Raw genomic sequence first — 14,521 nt, 5'->3', positions numbered from 1 at the left:
CCGATTGGGAAGACCCGTATTAACAGCTGGTTGCAGTTTTAAGCCCAAGCATTGTTTCTTGTCCTTTTCTGGCACAGGTTGTCATCATGTACTTAGAAGCTTTACTGTAACGTTGGGTAACCTAAATTCGGGATTTTTCCGATAATGGTTGACTGAAATCAATCTAGCAGAACAATAAACCATCCTTTTTTTCTATTATTCTGTCAGTATCATGTACTATCTTTGCACTAATCATACATATGGTAGATTTTGTCTCTAGTCGTGCTGACACCATAATATTTCAACTTGAAACTACCGTGCGCCGCACGCACAATTGTGGTGCTGTCGGACAGGGGGGCACATTAATTCGGGAGAGAAGATTCGTCTTGAATATCTTACCGCTAATCACATTTTATACAGCAGCTATTCGTTCTATCCTTGGCTTGAGGAGAGTGCTATGGATATAGACGTGTCCAAGTAAAAAAAATACACGAAGAAACGGCCGTACCGCACACATCAGGCCAGTTCGGGAACAACCCGTGTGTTGAGTCGGTAGAACTTCACTCAAAGTCGGCCCATCGTCATCATCGGGCAACGTGTAACGTTACATTATTCATGGGAAGTTAGCTGGATGCCGTAGCAATGGTAATACTACTATGTCCATGTGTTCCTTGTTGTGTTAGGAGCAAACTTTGAGGAAAATATCTTCCTCAGTCCACTATCACACGCAGCATTTAGACAAAAAAGTGTTCCTCACAAACCTTTGTCGTCTGCTTGACAACAGGATTCTGGTTAACAATATGGCGGCGGGAAAATACACGTGCCGTAGGTTGTAGCAACAGAGAGGAGTTTTGATGATTGATCACACTTAGAATCCAGTTGCAGGTTAGCAAAAGAGATTGTAATAAGTTGTCTTATAAATAATTGTGTTTAGCAGGCAGGAGATGTGACATTTGTCTTATAAACCAGCGAACAACCGTGCTGGGTGATTCTCCCACGAAGCCCCCAGACTCTGTCAATAAGGGACGGAGAGTTTTTGACGTCGCCAACTTCTAATGCATGGTTATCGAAGCTTTTCAGCCAGTGTTCTGAATACGTTAGTCTATCTGCTTTGCATTGCTGGCGTTATAACTGATTTTGCATGTAGCACATATCCCTAAATACCCCGTTTTCGAAAAATCCCGACTTTAAGTACCCCACGAATTTAGGTTACCCAACGTTAGCCTTGTAGCTGGTATATGTATAACCACCAATCGGTGTACGTGTACGTAATACGCCATCTTCTGCAAGCTTCTTTGCTCTCCAATAGACATAATACACTTCAAGACAACAATATCCGACAAAATAGAATACCATACGCCTTGTCATGCGTTACACGTTGAATCTAGGGCAGGCTACATCACTAATATGTACAGGCAAGATGGTTTTGATTGAACCTCCTTGACATAGGGTAATGCTAGTATCTGCTATGATGAGCGTTCTTTTAGATTTGCGACTTGTTCGTCAGTTTTCTTGAAATATTTCTAAGAATATCTTTATACTGCTTCGGGTATTGGGAAGGTATTTAGCTGACGAAAAAAGAATCAGAAGAAACCCTGTTGGGTAATGGTTTCGTCCAAAAGCCTGAGGTATTTTGATCGTCTGACTTTTTTTTCTGCTGGGGTGTTATTCTCTCTCTCTCACTGCCCACTCTTAGAGTTTCGAAAAAGACCAACGTTTTGGCATTTTCAATGCTGTCTGTACTCCTTACGGTGCGATGATATCTTGGTTTAGCTGATTTGTTTTCCTCGTTAATGTCTACGAGCTCACAGGACTGAGAAATGTCTTGAAAATCGCAAAGTAGAGCACTCGGAGAAGAAGACGACATGCCTGCCACCTGTACCGCCATTGGATCTTCTACGAAGGCCGAGAGCGACACTATTTACGAGGTCATGGATACATGTGGGATCTGTCGCGAAAAACTCTGCATTTACAAGACGACTGCGTGTCACCATCGCTTCTGTGTTTCGTGCCTTGTGAAATACGTCAAAGGCAAAAAAGACGAGATTGTCTGCCCCTTGTGTTCTCAGACGATTACATTACCAGACGGGGGTGTGGAGGGCCTACCATCCTATTTCTTCATCGATCTGGATAGAAACTCCTGCGGAAGAGACAAAAAGAAGAATTTCGCTTCGAGCAAGTTAAAATGGGACGAATCATACTTCTCTTGTGACCATTTATCTGGCGGCGACGTCAAAAGCAGTCGCACGGATGACAACAGCGCCGTTGAGCGGAGAAGATCGGAACTGCACAGCATGTTGACAGACTTGTCTGCGACAGCTCGCTCTGGGCGGGAACGAGGTTTACGTTGTGCGGCTTGTCAAAAAATCGTGGACGGGTTCAACACAGGCAAGCGGGCGATCATGGGTGGCGTTAAGGATCGAGCAGTGAGTCTTAGAAAGGCTATACAATCAACAACAAAACCTAAGGTACAAACCTATCAATTTTATTAACGAAAATTACCGTTTGCTTCTTGGAAAAGCTTGACTGCTCTACTGATAATTGTGGTGTGAATTTCCGAATTTCTTTTCTTTTCTTTACACAACAGGTGCCTGAGGATATCAAGATTCTTTTATTGGGAGACAGTGGGTAAGTTTTCTTTAAATGTTTACAACATATATGTTTTTTGTTTATCGTCAACTGATGAAAATCTGACACATGCATTCAATGTACAGTTAAAAGGTTCTCAATATACAAGAATTCAGTATATATCTTCTGTTGTTTATGTATTGTTCTTTTGTGTACTACAATGAAAACCTTGACATGCGAAATGAGATACGTACAACATGTGTATAAAATTGTACATTTATTACAATTATATGTAACAATTATATATCATATAATTATCAGAAGCGGCAAGACTTATCTCCTCAACAAGTATGCTGAACGAACGGACGATGACCCTGGACCGACGTTGGGCATCGACTTCAGATCGAAAGACTTGACTGTAGACAACAGACACGTAACACTGCAGGTGATTGGTTGTTATACGTCATTGGTCATTAGGGGTGCAATCACGTGACTATGACGTTAGTATTGTCCGCCATGTTGAATGGTTAAACTTGAAAGTTGCCGGTTACTTAAATCGAATTTGCATACAAAATGACGTAATCGTAGTCACGTGCAAATGCAGCATACATACTCAGTCCTTGCTCCTCTGTTTCCTTTTCTCCTTTTCTATTTTTTTTCTGTTCTTGAATTGAGTGTTTGAACTTTCATACAGTTGTGGGACACCTCTGGAGACGCGAGATTTCGGTCCATGATCTCGCGATACTTCAGCCAGGCCGACGCCGTGGTTCTCGTGTACGATACGTCACATCCGGAATCCTTCCACAGCATCAAAACGTGGCGAGAAATCTTCTCCAAACGTACATCCACCAATCAGAGTCGAGGACGAGTCGAGATAATTCATGTAAAGAACGCCCAGACGGTGGAGAATTCATCCGTTTTTAAGATGTTAGCCAGCCTTAAGATGGGCGCCCAGGAGTCTTCCAAGACGGTCAGATCAATTGTCGACAAAATTATCATAAATGTTAAGGTACAGTGTATACAACTCTTGAATTCATTTTCACTGTGTTAAGGTTGCAATTTTCAATGTGTTACTTGAATGTATAGACGGCTTGAAATGGTACTGGAAATGCATTTAAGTTCGCGCGGATTTTATTTCGCGCTAAGGGGAGAATGAAGTGTTCGCGGTGGTTTTCAGTTCGCGGTAAAACGATCGCCGCGAAAACCGCGAACATAAAACCCACCGCGAACAATTCTGCATTAATTCTACAGTATATGTCGCTGATTCCGTCCAAAATTCATACATAATATAGTATACTGGAAACTTATTTTTATATGTGCTGCCACTTCTGTGTCTGGAATTAATTCTAAGGCCACAGCAAGTAAATTTTATGGATGACATCCTCCGCAGACTCCAAAGTTAATGAGATAGGGCGAAAAAAAAACAAGGTGGGCCATAAAAAACAAGATTCCTATATTCTCAAATTTTGAGATCATAAATCTTGTTAAACAAGAATTGAGGTGACGAAATATGATATCATGACCAACAGGTCTTTTATTCCTGTATTCAACCAATGAGGTTTCATATATAATATAAAACCTCCTTGATTCAACAGTAAACATGTCCTTGCATATGTGTATACATCTCAATAGACTAACTACAACAAATGCAGAAAAGAGCTTGTTGTACCATCATATATATATGAAGCAACTACACTGGGTATTCATATGTGATGAAACACCTTGTGTCAATTAACCAGAACCCCCCCCCCCCCCCCCCCACACACACACACACATTATTTGCAGGAACTACACTCAGGGTATTCATATGCAATGAAACACCTTAGACTGTCAACATTAAACTGTTCTTGAAGATGTGTATACAGCTCAATTAACTAGAACAAACGCAGAAAACATCTAATGTCATACCATCATGGGCAGGAACTACAATGGGTATTCATATGCAATGAAACACCTTAGACTGTCAACGTTTACGACATATTTGCCAATTTTTAGCATGTTGACCACCGTCGGAGGGCAATGAAATTTCTTGTTTTTTATTTCGAAATCAGGCGAAAATTAATGAGCGCGCTGATGTCATCCATAAAAATTACTTGCTGTGGCCTAATGGATAAATCTTGCGGTCACAATTCAAAGGGAGCCGCCGGACGAGCCGGGCAAAGGGTGAGAGATCTCGCGAAGAAGCGCGAGACGAAACGAGATGAGGGCGACATTGAAACATCGAGTGACAGTGATGTCGAGAATCCTGCGGGCGTGACCTTCATGGTTATTGGAAACAACAGGTCGACAGATGACTATGAGGTGTGCTATCCTACTAATTTAGATTCCCTAGATATTATTGTGTTGCACGTGACTATGATGTATGTAAGATCCACCATGTTGGATTGTTAAACCTAAAGGTAGATTTGAATGTGAATATGACATCATACACATGTATGCAAATTTATACGTCTTTTTAGACTTACACAGGTCAAACCAATCAACCAACCAGCATACAGGATGTGACCTCAATTACAGGCACCCAATAGACAGCATTGCAATTCCTAATATGTCACTATCATTGCCAATAATCTGTATTTGTTATGATTATGTATATAACGTTATGTCCTTTTAATCTTGCACTGTATATATGTCTGTGTTTGTATACTTTTTGTGTTGAACCCTGGAAGATTAGTCGCAATTCGACTAAAGGGTATCGAAATAAACCAATAAACCAATAAGTTTCAATTGGATTAAGTTCTCGACCAATAAGAGAAGTTTAACATGATATCAAAATCAATCATTCTCTGATGGGAGAAGGATGCTCAATGCATCAGAATATGCAAATTTCTGAAGTTATTTTCTTCGCTTTATTGACAGGTTAACAAACGTGACGTAGAGACGTGGTGCCATGACAACAACATCCGGTATCACGTGACCAGCTCCCAGGATGCAACAGAGCTGGACATGGCCTTCCTAAGACTGGCCAGTGACGTCATAGCCAAGAGGGAGCATGCGCAGTGAAAGGATTTATCCTAGACTTTGTACAGAAAATATTAAGGACGAAGGAATGAATAGAGGAGTTCGACATCTTAAATGGGTGAACATATCATTCAGCACAAGGGACAGGGGCATCAATCTGGTTTGCTTGTTTGTTTGTTTGTTTGTTTGTTTACCTGTTTACTGTAGCCATAGTCCGATACCAGAGACCCGGGTATCAGTTGTGTTAACATGTTACTCGTACAATTAGAAGCGACAATAAAGAATTCTCTCTTCTCACTAGCTGCAACTGTGTATGTTTATTTCTACCAAATGAAGAACACACAGTTATACAGAATTGATGATCAAATTTTGTAATGTAAGACAGGTGATTATTACATACTACAACGATCCGACCCGCGGGAGGGCTGGGACCGATGTTGATGCGGAATACACCGTGTTGTATTTTATATATATCATACCTACCCGAGAAAACACACATTTCAATACGGAATGCGCCAGAAGTTGAGGGAGTTTTGTGTCCTCGGACAAAAAAGTGTAACAACATTGATTCCAACCTCCGAATCCGCGGTATTCGAATTTGATACAACTTATAGAACCCCGTGTGGTACGGAAAATTATCACCCGGCCCGGAACACCCGTATCGAACGTTTTCGCGGCCCAGGTATGACATAAACTACAGTACACATGCAAAAGCACCTCCAACTGGTTGATTTGACCGAGGGCGAAAGCCCCTGACACACATTCAGGACCATCCCACGACTTTCCTCCCGACCACTCCCCAACCAAGGTCGGTGCTGGGTCGGGAGTAGCCTGGAATCCATCTCATCCTTGCTCAAGTGTCCTTATCTGATCGCATCTAAGACGAATATGACTTTCCTGAGTCTGATTTGGCAAAGTTGACTGGCGCAGACGACTTTGAAATCTTTGAAATCTTTGAAATCTTTATTAGAGATACCACAGTCGCGGACTCTAAATGGTAGAATCCGAATTAAAATGGTATTCACATTTCTGAAAACATGGGATGCTGGTATATACACATTGCTTATAAGCGAGTATCAAAGACTTCTCAACCATAAAAAAATAGGGATTGAACACAGGGATAGGGTTGTCTTCACTAATTACATGTTAACATGTTTAAAGAGTAGCAGGCAACCATGCCGACCAATTAACTCCCAACCACAGACGACCTTGCGCACGACTAACTCCCAACCATGCTCTAGAGAAGGTTGGGGGGGGTGCATGGTTGGCTAGGGACTTCAGCGAAGTTGTTATTTGAGGTAGCTAGAATGACAGGTCTAGTTTTCACCCCTCTTTAGACACTATTATATGTGTACAAAAGTGGTGGTTGAACCAGGTGTCACTTTAGCACGGGTCACTGACTCAGTGAGAGCACAGTATTATGTGTTTTGAATACTTTCACCGACCGAAGACTACAATGACTCGGAAAAGGTGTGGTTTAGTCCAAACGCCATCACAAACATTGAAACATTATTTCTGACTTAACAGCAATATTTTTCGTTCAGCAAGCTTTCACGTGGATGCCAAAGAACTCGACTGAAAACCAAGTCAAAATACACTTTATTTTTTTTGTGAGGTAACGAAACATACATTGAATGCAAGTCTTATTGTTATAAGGCTTTAAAAATGATCTTAAAGTCTTAAATGACAGGCCTAGGAGTTCGGGTTGAAATCACCGCAGCATGACATTTCATTCTTACAAAAAGCCCCAGGGCTCACATTACCGGGTGTTCTCTCACATACATTTAGCTTGACGTAAACATTTTTCGAGGCCAACTTGCCGTGACCTCACACGCAGCGAAAACGTGCGTGCGTTGTGACTAACATTAGGCGTGGTTAAGCTGATCGAACGCGTTTAATCTGTGGTCAAATTGTTGTATGAATCATTTTGGAAGACTGTTGAAGGTTTTAACAGACACGTAAAACGTTGGAAAGGCGATGGGGGCATACGAGAGCACAGGATATGCCGTCTACACCTCGTTGGAACACGCCCCCAACACTAACCGCAACTCGCGCCACGTACCAAACAAATGCGGCATCTGCCACAAAGTGTTGACGCTGTCGAAGAGCCTACGCTGTTCCGATAACTTCTGCGAGAGGTGTCTGGAGGCCTACGCGGACGGCAAGGCCGCCATAGTCTGTCCAACTTGCGGGGAGGCCGCCGTGCTACCCCCGGGAGGTGTTGTGAACCTTCCCGACAGCCTCTGGATTCTCCCGACGGATTCGGAAAGCGCTTTCGTAGCGGGAAACCCGAATGGTGATCCCGTTGGAAGCGACAACCGAGCCTTCACTGTCTGTTCTGAACATTTCAGTGGACGAGATGCATTCTTCTGTAAAAACTGCGACAGGGTCGTCTGCATGGAGTGTGTCGCCTCGGGGCAGTGTCAACACGGACCGACACCGCTCAGTGACACCATCAAGCGGAAGAAATACGAACTGCAGAAAGCCTTCGTGAAGTGGCGGGAACAGGCGAAGGAGAGTACATCGGAACTTTTGCAGGACCTGGACGAAAACGTTGGTAAGAGGGTTGCCGGTGGTCTCCAGGCAGGCAAGGAGGCGGTGGAGAAGATCTTTAAGGAGAACGATGAGAAGGAAAGTGAACCCAGATCTCAGGATCAGCAGCGGAAGAAGGTTTGATACAGTGCTGTTGTCCAGACATGTTTCCTAAACGTATTGAATATGGTCTGCAAAATTGAATACAGTGCTGTTGTCCAGACATGTTTCCTAAACGTATTGACAATGGTCTGCAAAATTGTTTATGATTGGGTTAGAGTTAGGGTTATAATCAGTCGATCGATCGGTTGGTTGATTGTATCTCTATTCAATATTGATCAGCGGTAGATCATCATTTAACTGTCCTATATTTTGTTTGACAATACATTGCATTTACAAACTTACAAACTTACAAACAGCCATGGCTCTCAACAGATTGAAAGTTTGCTTCTTAGTCACTTCCTACCTAACTCCCTTTTTACAATGAATGCTGTACTAAATATGGTTTCGACTGAAAAGGTGATTTTTAGATCCAACTGTCTTACCCTGAAATACTTGTTTTGCATACTGGCCCAGCCGTCAAACGATGTGAGAATCTTGCTACTCGGTGATAGAGGGTGAGTAGATCAGTAATAAGCCACTTCACGGTTAAGACTGCGCATGGCGGCGAGACGCATTGTGGGTAATATGTCAAAGGCGAAGACCCCTAACTTGTTTTGACTGTGGTTGATACATGTTCAGACGTGTTTTGTTTCGTCTCAAGGGCCTTCACCTTTGACATATTTCCCACAATTCATCTCGCTGAGCATGCTCAGTTTAAACCGCGAACTAGCTTATACATATGTATGATATGTTTTCCCCATATTTTACGCGAAATGATTTGGTCCATTTAAATAACGTTATTCAGCAAGGCTGTTACAAAACATCTGGTTAACACATGTGGCTACCTGTCTATGTTTTCTAGGATGGATGCCGGGGGGGGGGGGGGGGGGGGGCCCAACACTTAACGACAGTCAGTAAATTTCTAGCGAGGTCCAATCAAATGGCTGTAGGCAGGTCACCGAACGTCACCGACAATTAGCCAATGACAGCCAACAAAGCCAGTCCTTTAAAATGCAAAGTAGGCAATTAACGCCAATCTACTGGCATGCGATGGTCAAGAAGGAATAGTTCACACCCTTTGTCCGTCGATCACTGGTTCATTGTTAATAGCGGCAATACATTACGAAGTAACTTTTCGTGTGACTTGCAGCACATGACTTTTAATCCTGCTTATGTAGAGCAGAACTACGCACTGAACAAGTTTTAAACATCGACACGACCTGACTACACAACGCCTTATATTTGATAATGCAGTATAGCCATAACGCCACGCTTCGGAGAGAGCATTTTGGTATCTTTAGCATGGTTAAACTTCTAAGCTGTAGCACTTCGTATCATGCATTTTCTTTAAATTTCATGTACGGAAATAATGTTTGGTGATAGACAATGTGACATACAAAACTTTACATTTATTGCCATCAGAAAATACAGGGAAGTAATGTCGCTTTCGTGTTTGGCTGACAATAGTCTGCGCCTGTATAGATTCAAACAAAGGTATTAAAGTATACAGTGTCGAAGGAAAAACAAAACTAGATGCATAGGTAATACATAATATAATAAACAAAAGCGGGTTTATCGGCTCTTTTGAATAATGCCATATGCCTGCGACTGGCTCATCCCAGCGTCATGGCCGGTGAATCAAAGACGCGTCGCTGTCGCACTCTGGATTCGTTCTTAGCCTAGACTTAGGTGACTTTGCCGGAAAATCCGTTCAATGTCTTCTCACGCCGGCAGTCGGTGATTTGGGGCCTCACAATGTGCCACAAAATCCTGATCCAAGACTAGCTTGGACTTGATTTCCCTCCATTTCTGTACGCGGCCCGTATTTAAGAGCTTGCTTTTGGTGGGAAATGTTGGGTCGACTCGAAGACTTTCACCCTCGTCGGGATCTATTCCCTCCCGCAATGACCGCTCTATTAGCGCTAGTGCAGCGCCATTGAAGCTGTAAAACTTCATCTCTTCAGTCTCTTCGCGTTTTGGTGGTGAAAGTTAACTTTACAAACTGATAGATCTAGATCTAGATGTATACGTATGGAAGTAGTGGGAATAACAACTCAAAGGTGCTTGGTTTGAGCAAAACCTCCTTGGTTTGAGTTGATGACATTTACATAAGACCAGGGGTGTTAACAACCCAAAACTCGACCGTCATTGGGTAATTGTCGGTGACGTTCGGTGACCTGCGAGCAGCCATATGATTGGACCTCGCTAGAAAGTTACTGCCCGACATTTAGTGTACACGGGGGGGGGGGGGCTGCACGACCCACTGCCATTCCTTTATACTGTTGACTAATATTCCAAACATTCTTATTGGCTTGTAGAAAAATTCCTGTACAATTCCTAGAATTATTGCAAACTGCACACAATACTTTACCATTAGGCTCGCCCCTGAGGAGTCGCCAATAAGGAAGTAGTAAATTAAATGTCCTGTTTCCGCAAAGTATGTTGGTGTAACTGAACCATGGCTCTATCACTGACTTTCTGACATTTGACCTTCCTCTTGACCTTACAGCAGCGGCAAGACTTACGTCATGGGCAAGTACACCGGCCTAGCGGACGGTGACCCCGACTCCACGCTGTCCATCGACTTCTGTCGGAAAGAGGTGGAGGTTGATGGGAGAAAAATCAACCTTCAGGTGGGTTGCGTCATCAAATATTCACCAATTGAAATCTAGTTAACCCTCTTCTATGTAAATATTTGAATAATGATTGATTAGTTGACTAATTGATTGATTGATGTGGTGTATACATTTGCTGCCATTTGAAATTGTTGATGATTCTTGACTGCATCAACAAACATCACTCAACAGACGGGGGGCGGTATAGACTTCCTGCCACTGATGACCAGTTGTAGACGTGATCTGTGTGATTGGTCGCCTGAATTCTGCGTAAGACTGTAGTGGGATAGGTGCAAATTCGTTTCGGTAATCTTTTTGTGATGGAACAAATTTTCAATTCTGTACTATGAATGTTTAAGAAGTTTTGCCTCCTTCTTGTTTTCTAGCTATGGGACACCTCTGGCGACGCGAGATTTCGGTCCGTCATCTCGCGATATTTCAGACAGGCTGACGCGGTGGTTCTCGTCTATGATGCGTCACACCAAGAATCCTTCGAGAAAGTCAAGTGGTGGAGAGACGACTTTCTCACCATCACAGCCGCTGGTAACACAGCCGACGCATTCTTAGACGCCCATAGCAACGTCAACGAAGAAACCGGGAAGGAAAACACTTCTCCATTCGACGAAATCATCGATGATTTGAAGACAACGGCTGAGAAGACATCTAAGAAAGTGTCGTCGGCACTTGACGAGTTTGTTGATGTCGTCAAAACGAGCGTTAGCGACGTGGACATGGAAAAAAGTCATCCGAACATCAACGCTGCAGGCGAGGATGATACCAAAAAGGTACCAAAAATCCTGGATGATTTGAAGACAACGGCTGAGAAGACATCCAAGAAAGTGTCGTCGGCACTTGACGAGTTTGTTGACTTTGTCAAAACGAGCGTGGACAAAGAAGAAAGCCACTCGAACAACAACGCTACAAGTAAAGAAGATACCAAAAGGGACAGTGACGTCACAGATATTACCGAAACGACAGCAGCCAACGACAAAGCTGGTCCTGGTGGTATGATGGAAACTGAGGCTCATGTGGGGGTTTTGGAAGCAGAAGAGAGCCCGGACGTGCCATTCGTCGTCATTGAGAACATCAAGTTCGAAAACCAGCAGGACAAACACGATGTTAGTGCTGCCTTCCATGATTTTACTTTACACATGTTTTGTTGTTTGGCTATTGATATTGTTAGACTAAATTTGTTTGTTTGTATCGCATACCCGGTGAACCTCATCAAGGCGTAACACACCAGGTTTGTACTAAAGAGTACAAGCTGCATATCCGGGCAGATTTATATGATCCACTCACACCGGGAAGGACCCCTAATTTTTTCGATAAGTGTGTTGGGTTCTTGAGTTGTGGTTCTCCTCAAACACGGGACCTCCATGTAACGTCCTATCCGAGGGACGTCCCTAACCGAAGCTAGGTACTCATTTTTACCTGAGTGAAGTGGGAAATTCGTGTAAAGTGCCTTTCCCAAGGGCACATCGTCAACGGGACAAATCAAGGAACCCCGGTTTCGAACCCGGTATCTCTGGGTTCCAGGGCCAAACACCCTGCCACTACGCCACCGCGACGCCACTTAATATTATGCCTCTATTGGTAGTAATGAGCTTTGCTAGCTTGACTACGACTCCCGATACATATTCTACAGTTAACATAGAAAAGTATGGATTGATAATGTTACTTCCTTCCTATCTACTGGAAGGCAAGAATTGCATTGTGGAGATGCATGTATAAAACGTTTTCGTGACTTATGGGTTCTTTCACTACGAAAAGAAAGCGTTCTTTAATTCTGCAATAATTACTAATTTTTGTTTTTGAAATCCATGAATCCTGTCAGGGTCAGAACGACGAGGCGCAGGCTTGGTGCGACAGCAAGGGCATCCCGTACTTGGAGACCGACTGTCAGGATCGCTCCGTCCTGGACTTCGCCTTCCAGACCCTCATTAGGAAAGTTGTACAGAACAGACAGGCTGAAAATAACGCCACTGAATAGGGTAATGGACATAGTCTATAAAGTTAGAAAATGTTTCTCCCGCTCAAAAAAGGTTAGAAATTATATATAGGAAGTAAGAACAACAAGATTGGCAACATAAAAAGATGTTGCCATGGCGACGGTGGTCTCTGTTAACGTTTTCGTTTTTAGCCCACATGCAAATAAGGACCTATAGCATGTTCAGAAGACGAGATTTGAAAAGTGAAAGTTCCCCTGCAGTACCATTAAAAGTCGCTAGGGGGCCCAAAATCCAATCATTAAAAGGTCTCCCACAGACCTACCCACCTACAAAACATGAAGACAATACATCCAGGCATTCTTGAGTTATCGTCCCATGGACTTTCACATTCCTGTACAATTCCTAGAATTCTTGCAATCTGCACACAATATAGTAAAAATTTGGCTCGCTCCTGAGGCGTCGCCAAAAAATTGTTAAAATGCAAATTTTTAGTAAGCACACAAAGTTATTTCTAAGTCTCCAGCAAAAGATGATTCACAAGTATCTTCCTCCAAGAATATGATATTCTACTCATGAAACAGAACTACTTTCTTGTTGCTGTTTATGTTTAAGTACAGATTTGTAAAGTTGTAGCCAGAGAAACGATATGGTAGGATAAGAAAGATGTCGATGCTTCTTTTTCAAATTCTAAAGCCTCGTTGAATTGAATTAGTTCCTATCCGAAAAAAATATGCAGCAATAGTCGGGTCTTCTGGTTTTGTGGACAGACGCCATTATGCCATTCCGTACTTGCAAGAAACCTAGACGAATGATATGGCTTATTCGGCGCGTTTATATTTTTAATGCAGTCACTAGAGTCAATTCCATGTCACTGAGAGGGTTTTCAGATGATATTGCTAATAAGTTTGAACAATTTTAGAGAAAAGACTATTTCAGTCAAAATAATTCCAGACCGTTCAAACAATTAGAAATGAAAGTTTTAACATGTTTGAACTCATCTATATATTTTGGAAATATTATGAAAGTATTTGTATAAATATCTCTTTATTTAGAACAGTTTTCAAACATCTGTGTGATTGTTCTACTGTTGGAACATGTTCCAACATTTTGCATCATTCTCAAAATGGTAGATTTGGGTTATTGCCCCCATAAAAGTAGGTGCTAATCAGGCTCTATTCTCTGCCTCTGTATATTTTTAGATTTCAAGTCTGGACACTGGCAACTCTTTTGTCTTTAGGTGTCTATGCATGGCACCTAGGCCTAATCCCCTAGAATTTGAAGGGATGTGTGAATTGCCCTGTTCCCAGCCCACTGACCCAGTTATATCATATTTGTAGAATGTTGGAACATGTTCAAACAAATAATCAATCTGTGTTGCAACAGTTTAGAAACTAATACAAAAAATGTGTTCAATGTTGGAAATTTGTTTAACCTGTTGGAACACAGCAGAAAATATTTATAACACCAAATAAATGTTGGAAATTGTTCTTAACAGTAACTTATCTCACATAGATTGTTACAAAGGTTTTGTAAATGTTAGAACAAAAGGCAACAAACACCCTCTCGGTAATGTGGAATTGACTCTACCTAGGTTATGTAAGCATCTAAAACCTACAAAAATGGCGCCGGAAGTACTAAAATAGCAACGCTACAGAACGCTATTATTTTTCAGTTACAAATTGTTCACTTTGTAAACGCACGAAGTATGCAAGTTTGCAATATATGTAAAACAAAGATGTCGCAATATAGTTGCGACATCTTTGTTTTACATGTCATCTCTCGATCTATTCCACGTAAAAACACTCATACCACAAT

General features: G+C 42.3%; 2 protein-coding genes across 2 annotated transcripts; both read left to right on the top strand.

Moving 5' to 3' along the window:
* The first annotated feature begins 2,849 nt into the window (after positions 1-2,849).
* LOC136435608 (uncharacterized) lies at positions 2,850-5,808 on the top strand. Its single transcript, XM_066429230.1, has 4 exons — positions 2,850-2,992; positions 3,242-3,556; positions 4,684-4,848; positions 5,407-5,808. The coding sequence occupies exons 2-4, from the start codon at positions 3,278-3,280 to the stop codon at positions 5,548-5,550; spliced, it is 588 nt and encodes a 195-aa protein (XP_066285327.1). The 5' UTR covers positions 2,850-2,992; positions 3,242-3,277; the 3' UTR covers positions 5,551-5,808.
* A 1,459-nt stretch (positions 5,809-7,267) lies between these two features.
* Positions 7,268-13,024, top strand: LOC136435607 (uncharacterized). The gene is made up of 5 exons (XM_066429229.1): positions 7,268-8,178; positions 8,617-8,657; positions 10,652-10,775; positions 11,144-11,875; positions 12,592-13,024. Exons 1-5 carry the CDS (start codon positions 7,486-7,488, stop codon positions 12,745-12,747), a joined length of 1,746 nt encoding a protein of 581 aa, XP_066285326.1. The 5' UTR covers positions 7,268-7,485; the 3' UTR covers positions 12,748-13,024.
* Positions 13,025-14,521: the final 1,497 nt, after the last annotated feature.

The sequence above is a fragment of the Branchiostoma lanceolatum genome, chromosome 5 (assembly GCF_035083965.1).
Source record: "Branchiostoma lanceolatum isolate klBraLanc5 chromosome 5, klBraLanc5.hap2, whole genome shotgun sequence".
NCBI classification, from domain to species: domain Eukaryota; kingdom Metazoa; phylum Chordata; class Leptocardii; order Amphioxiformes; family Branchiostomatidae; genus Branchiostoma; species Branchiostoma lanceolatum.
Note: the sequence above shows the minus strand (reverse complement) of the source record. Positions and strands in the feature narration are given on the sequence as shown.

What these genes read in the sequence shown, in the direction of transcription:
- LOC136435608 (XM_066429230.1), top strand. Translation starts at nt 3,278, where the DNA reads ATGATCTCGCGATACTTCAGCCAGGCCGACGCCGTGGTTCTCGTGTAC. An exon ending in AAATTATCATAAATGTTAAG is followed by an intron (nt 3,557 to 4,683) that starts GTACAGTGTATA and finishes CACAATTCAAAG; the next exon opens with GGAGCCGCCGGACGAGCCGG. An exon ending in GGTCGACAGATGACTATGAG is followed by an intron (nt 4,849 to 5,406) that starts GTGTGCTATCCT and finishes CTTTATTGACAG; the next exon opens with GTTAACAAACGTGACGTAGA.
- LOC136435607 (XM_066429229.1), top strand. Translation starts at nt 7,486, where the DNA reads ATGGGGGCATACGAGAGCACAGGATATGCCGTCTACACCTCGTTGGAA. An exon ending in GGAGAAAAATCAACCTTCAG is followed by an intron (nt 10,776 to 11,143) that starts GTGGGTTGCGTC and finishes CTTGTTTTCTAG; the next exon opens with CTATGGGACACCTCTGGCGA. An exon ending in ACCAGCAGGACAAACACGAT is followed by an intron (nt 11,876 to 12,591) that starts GTTAGTGCTGCC and finishes GAATCCTGTCAG; the next exon opens with GGTCAGAACGACGAGGCGCA.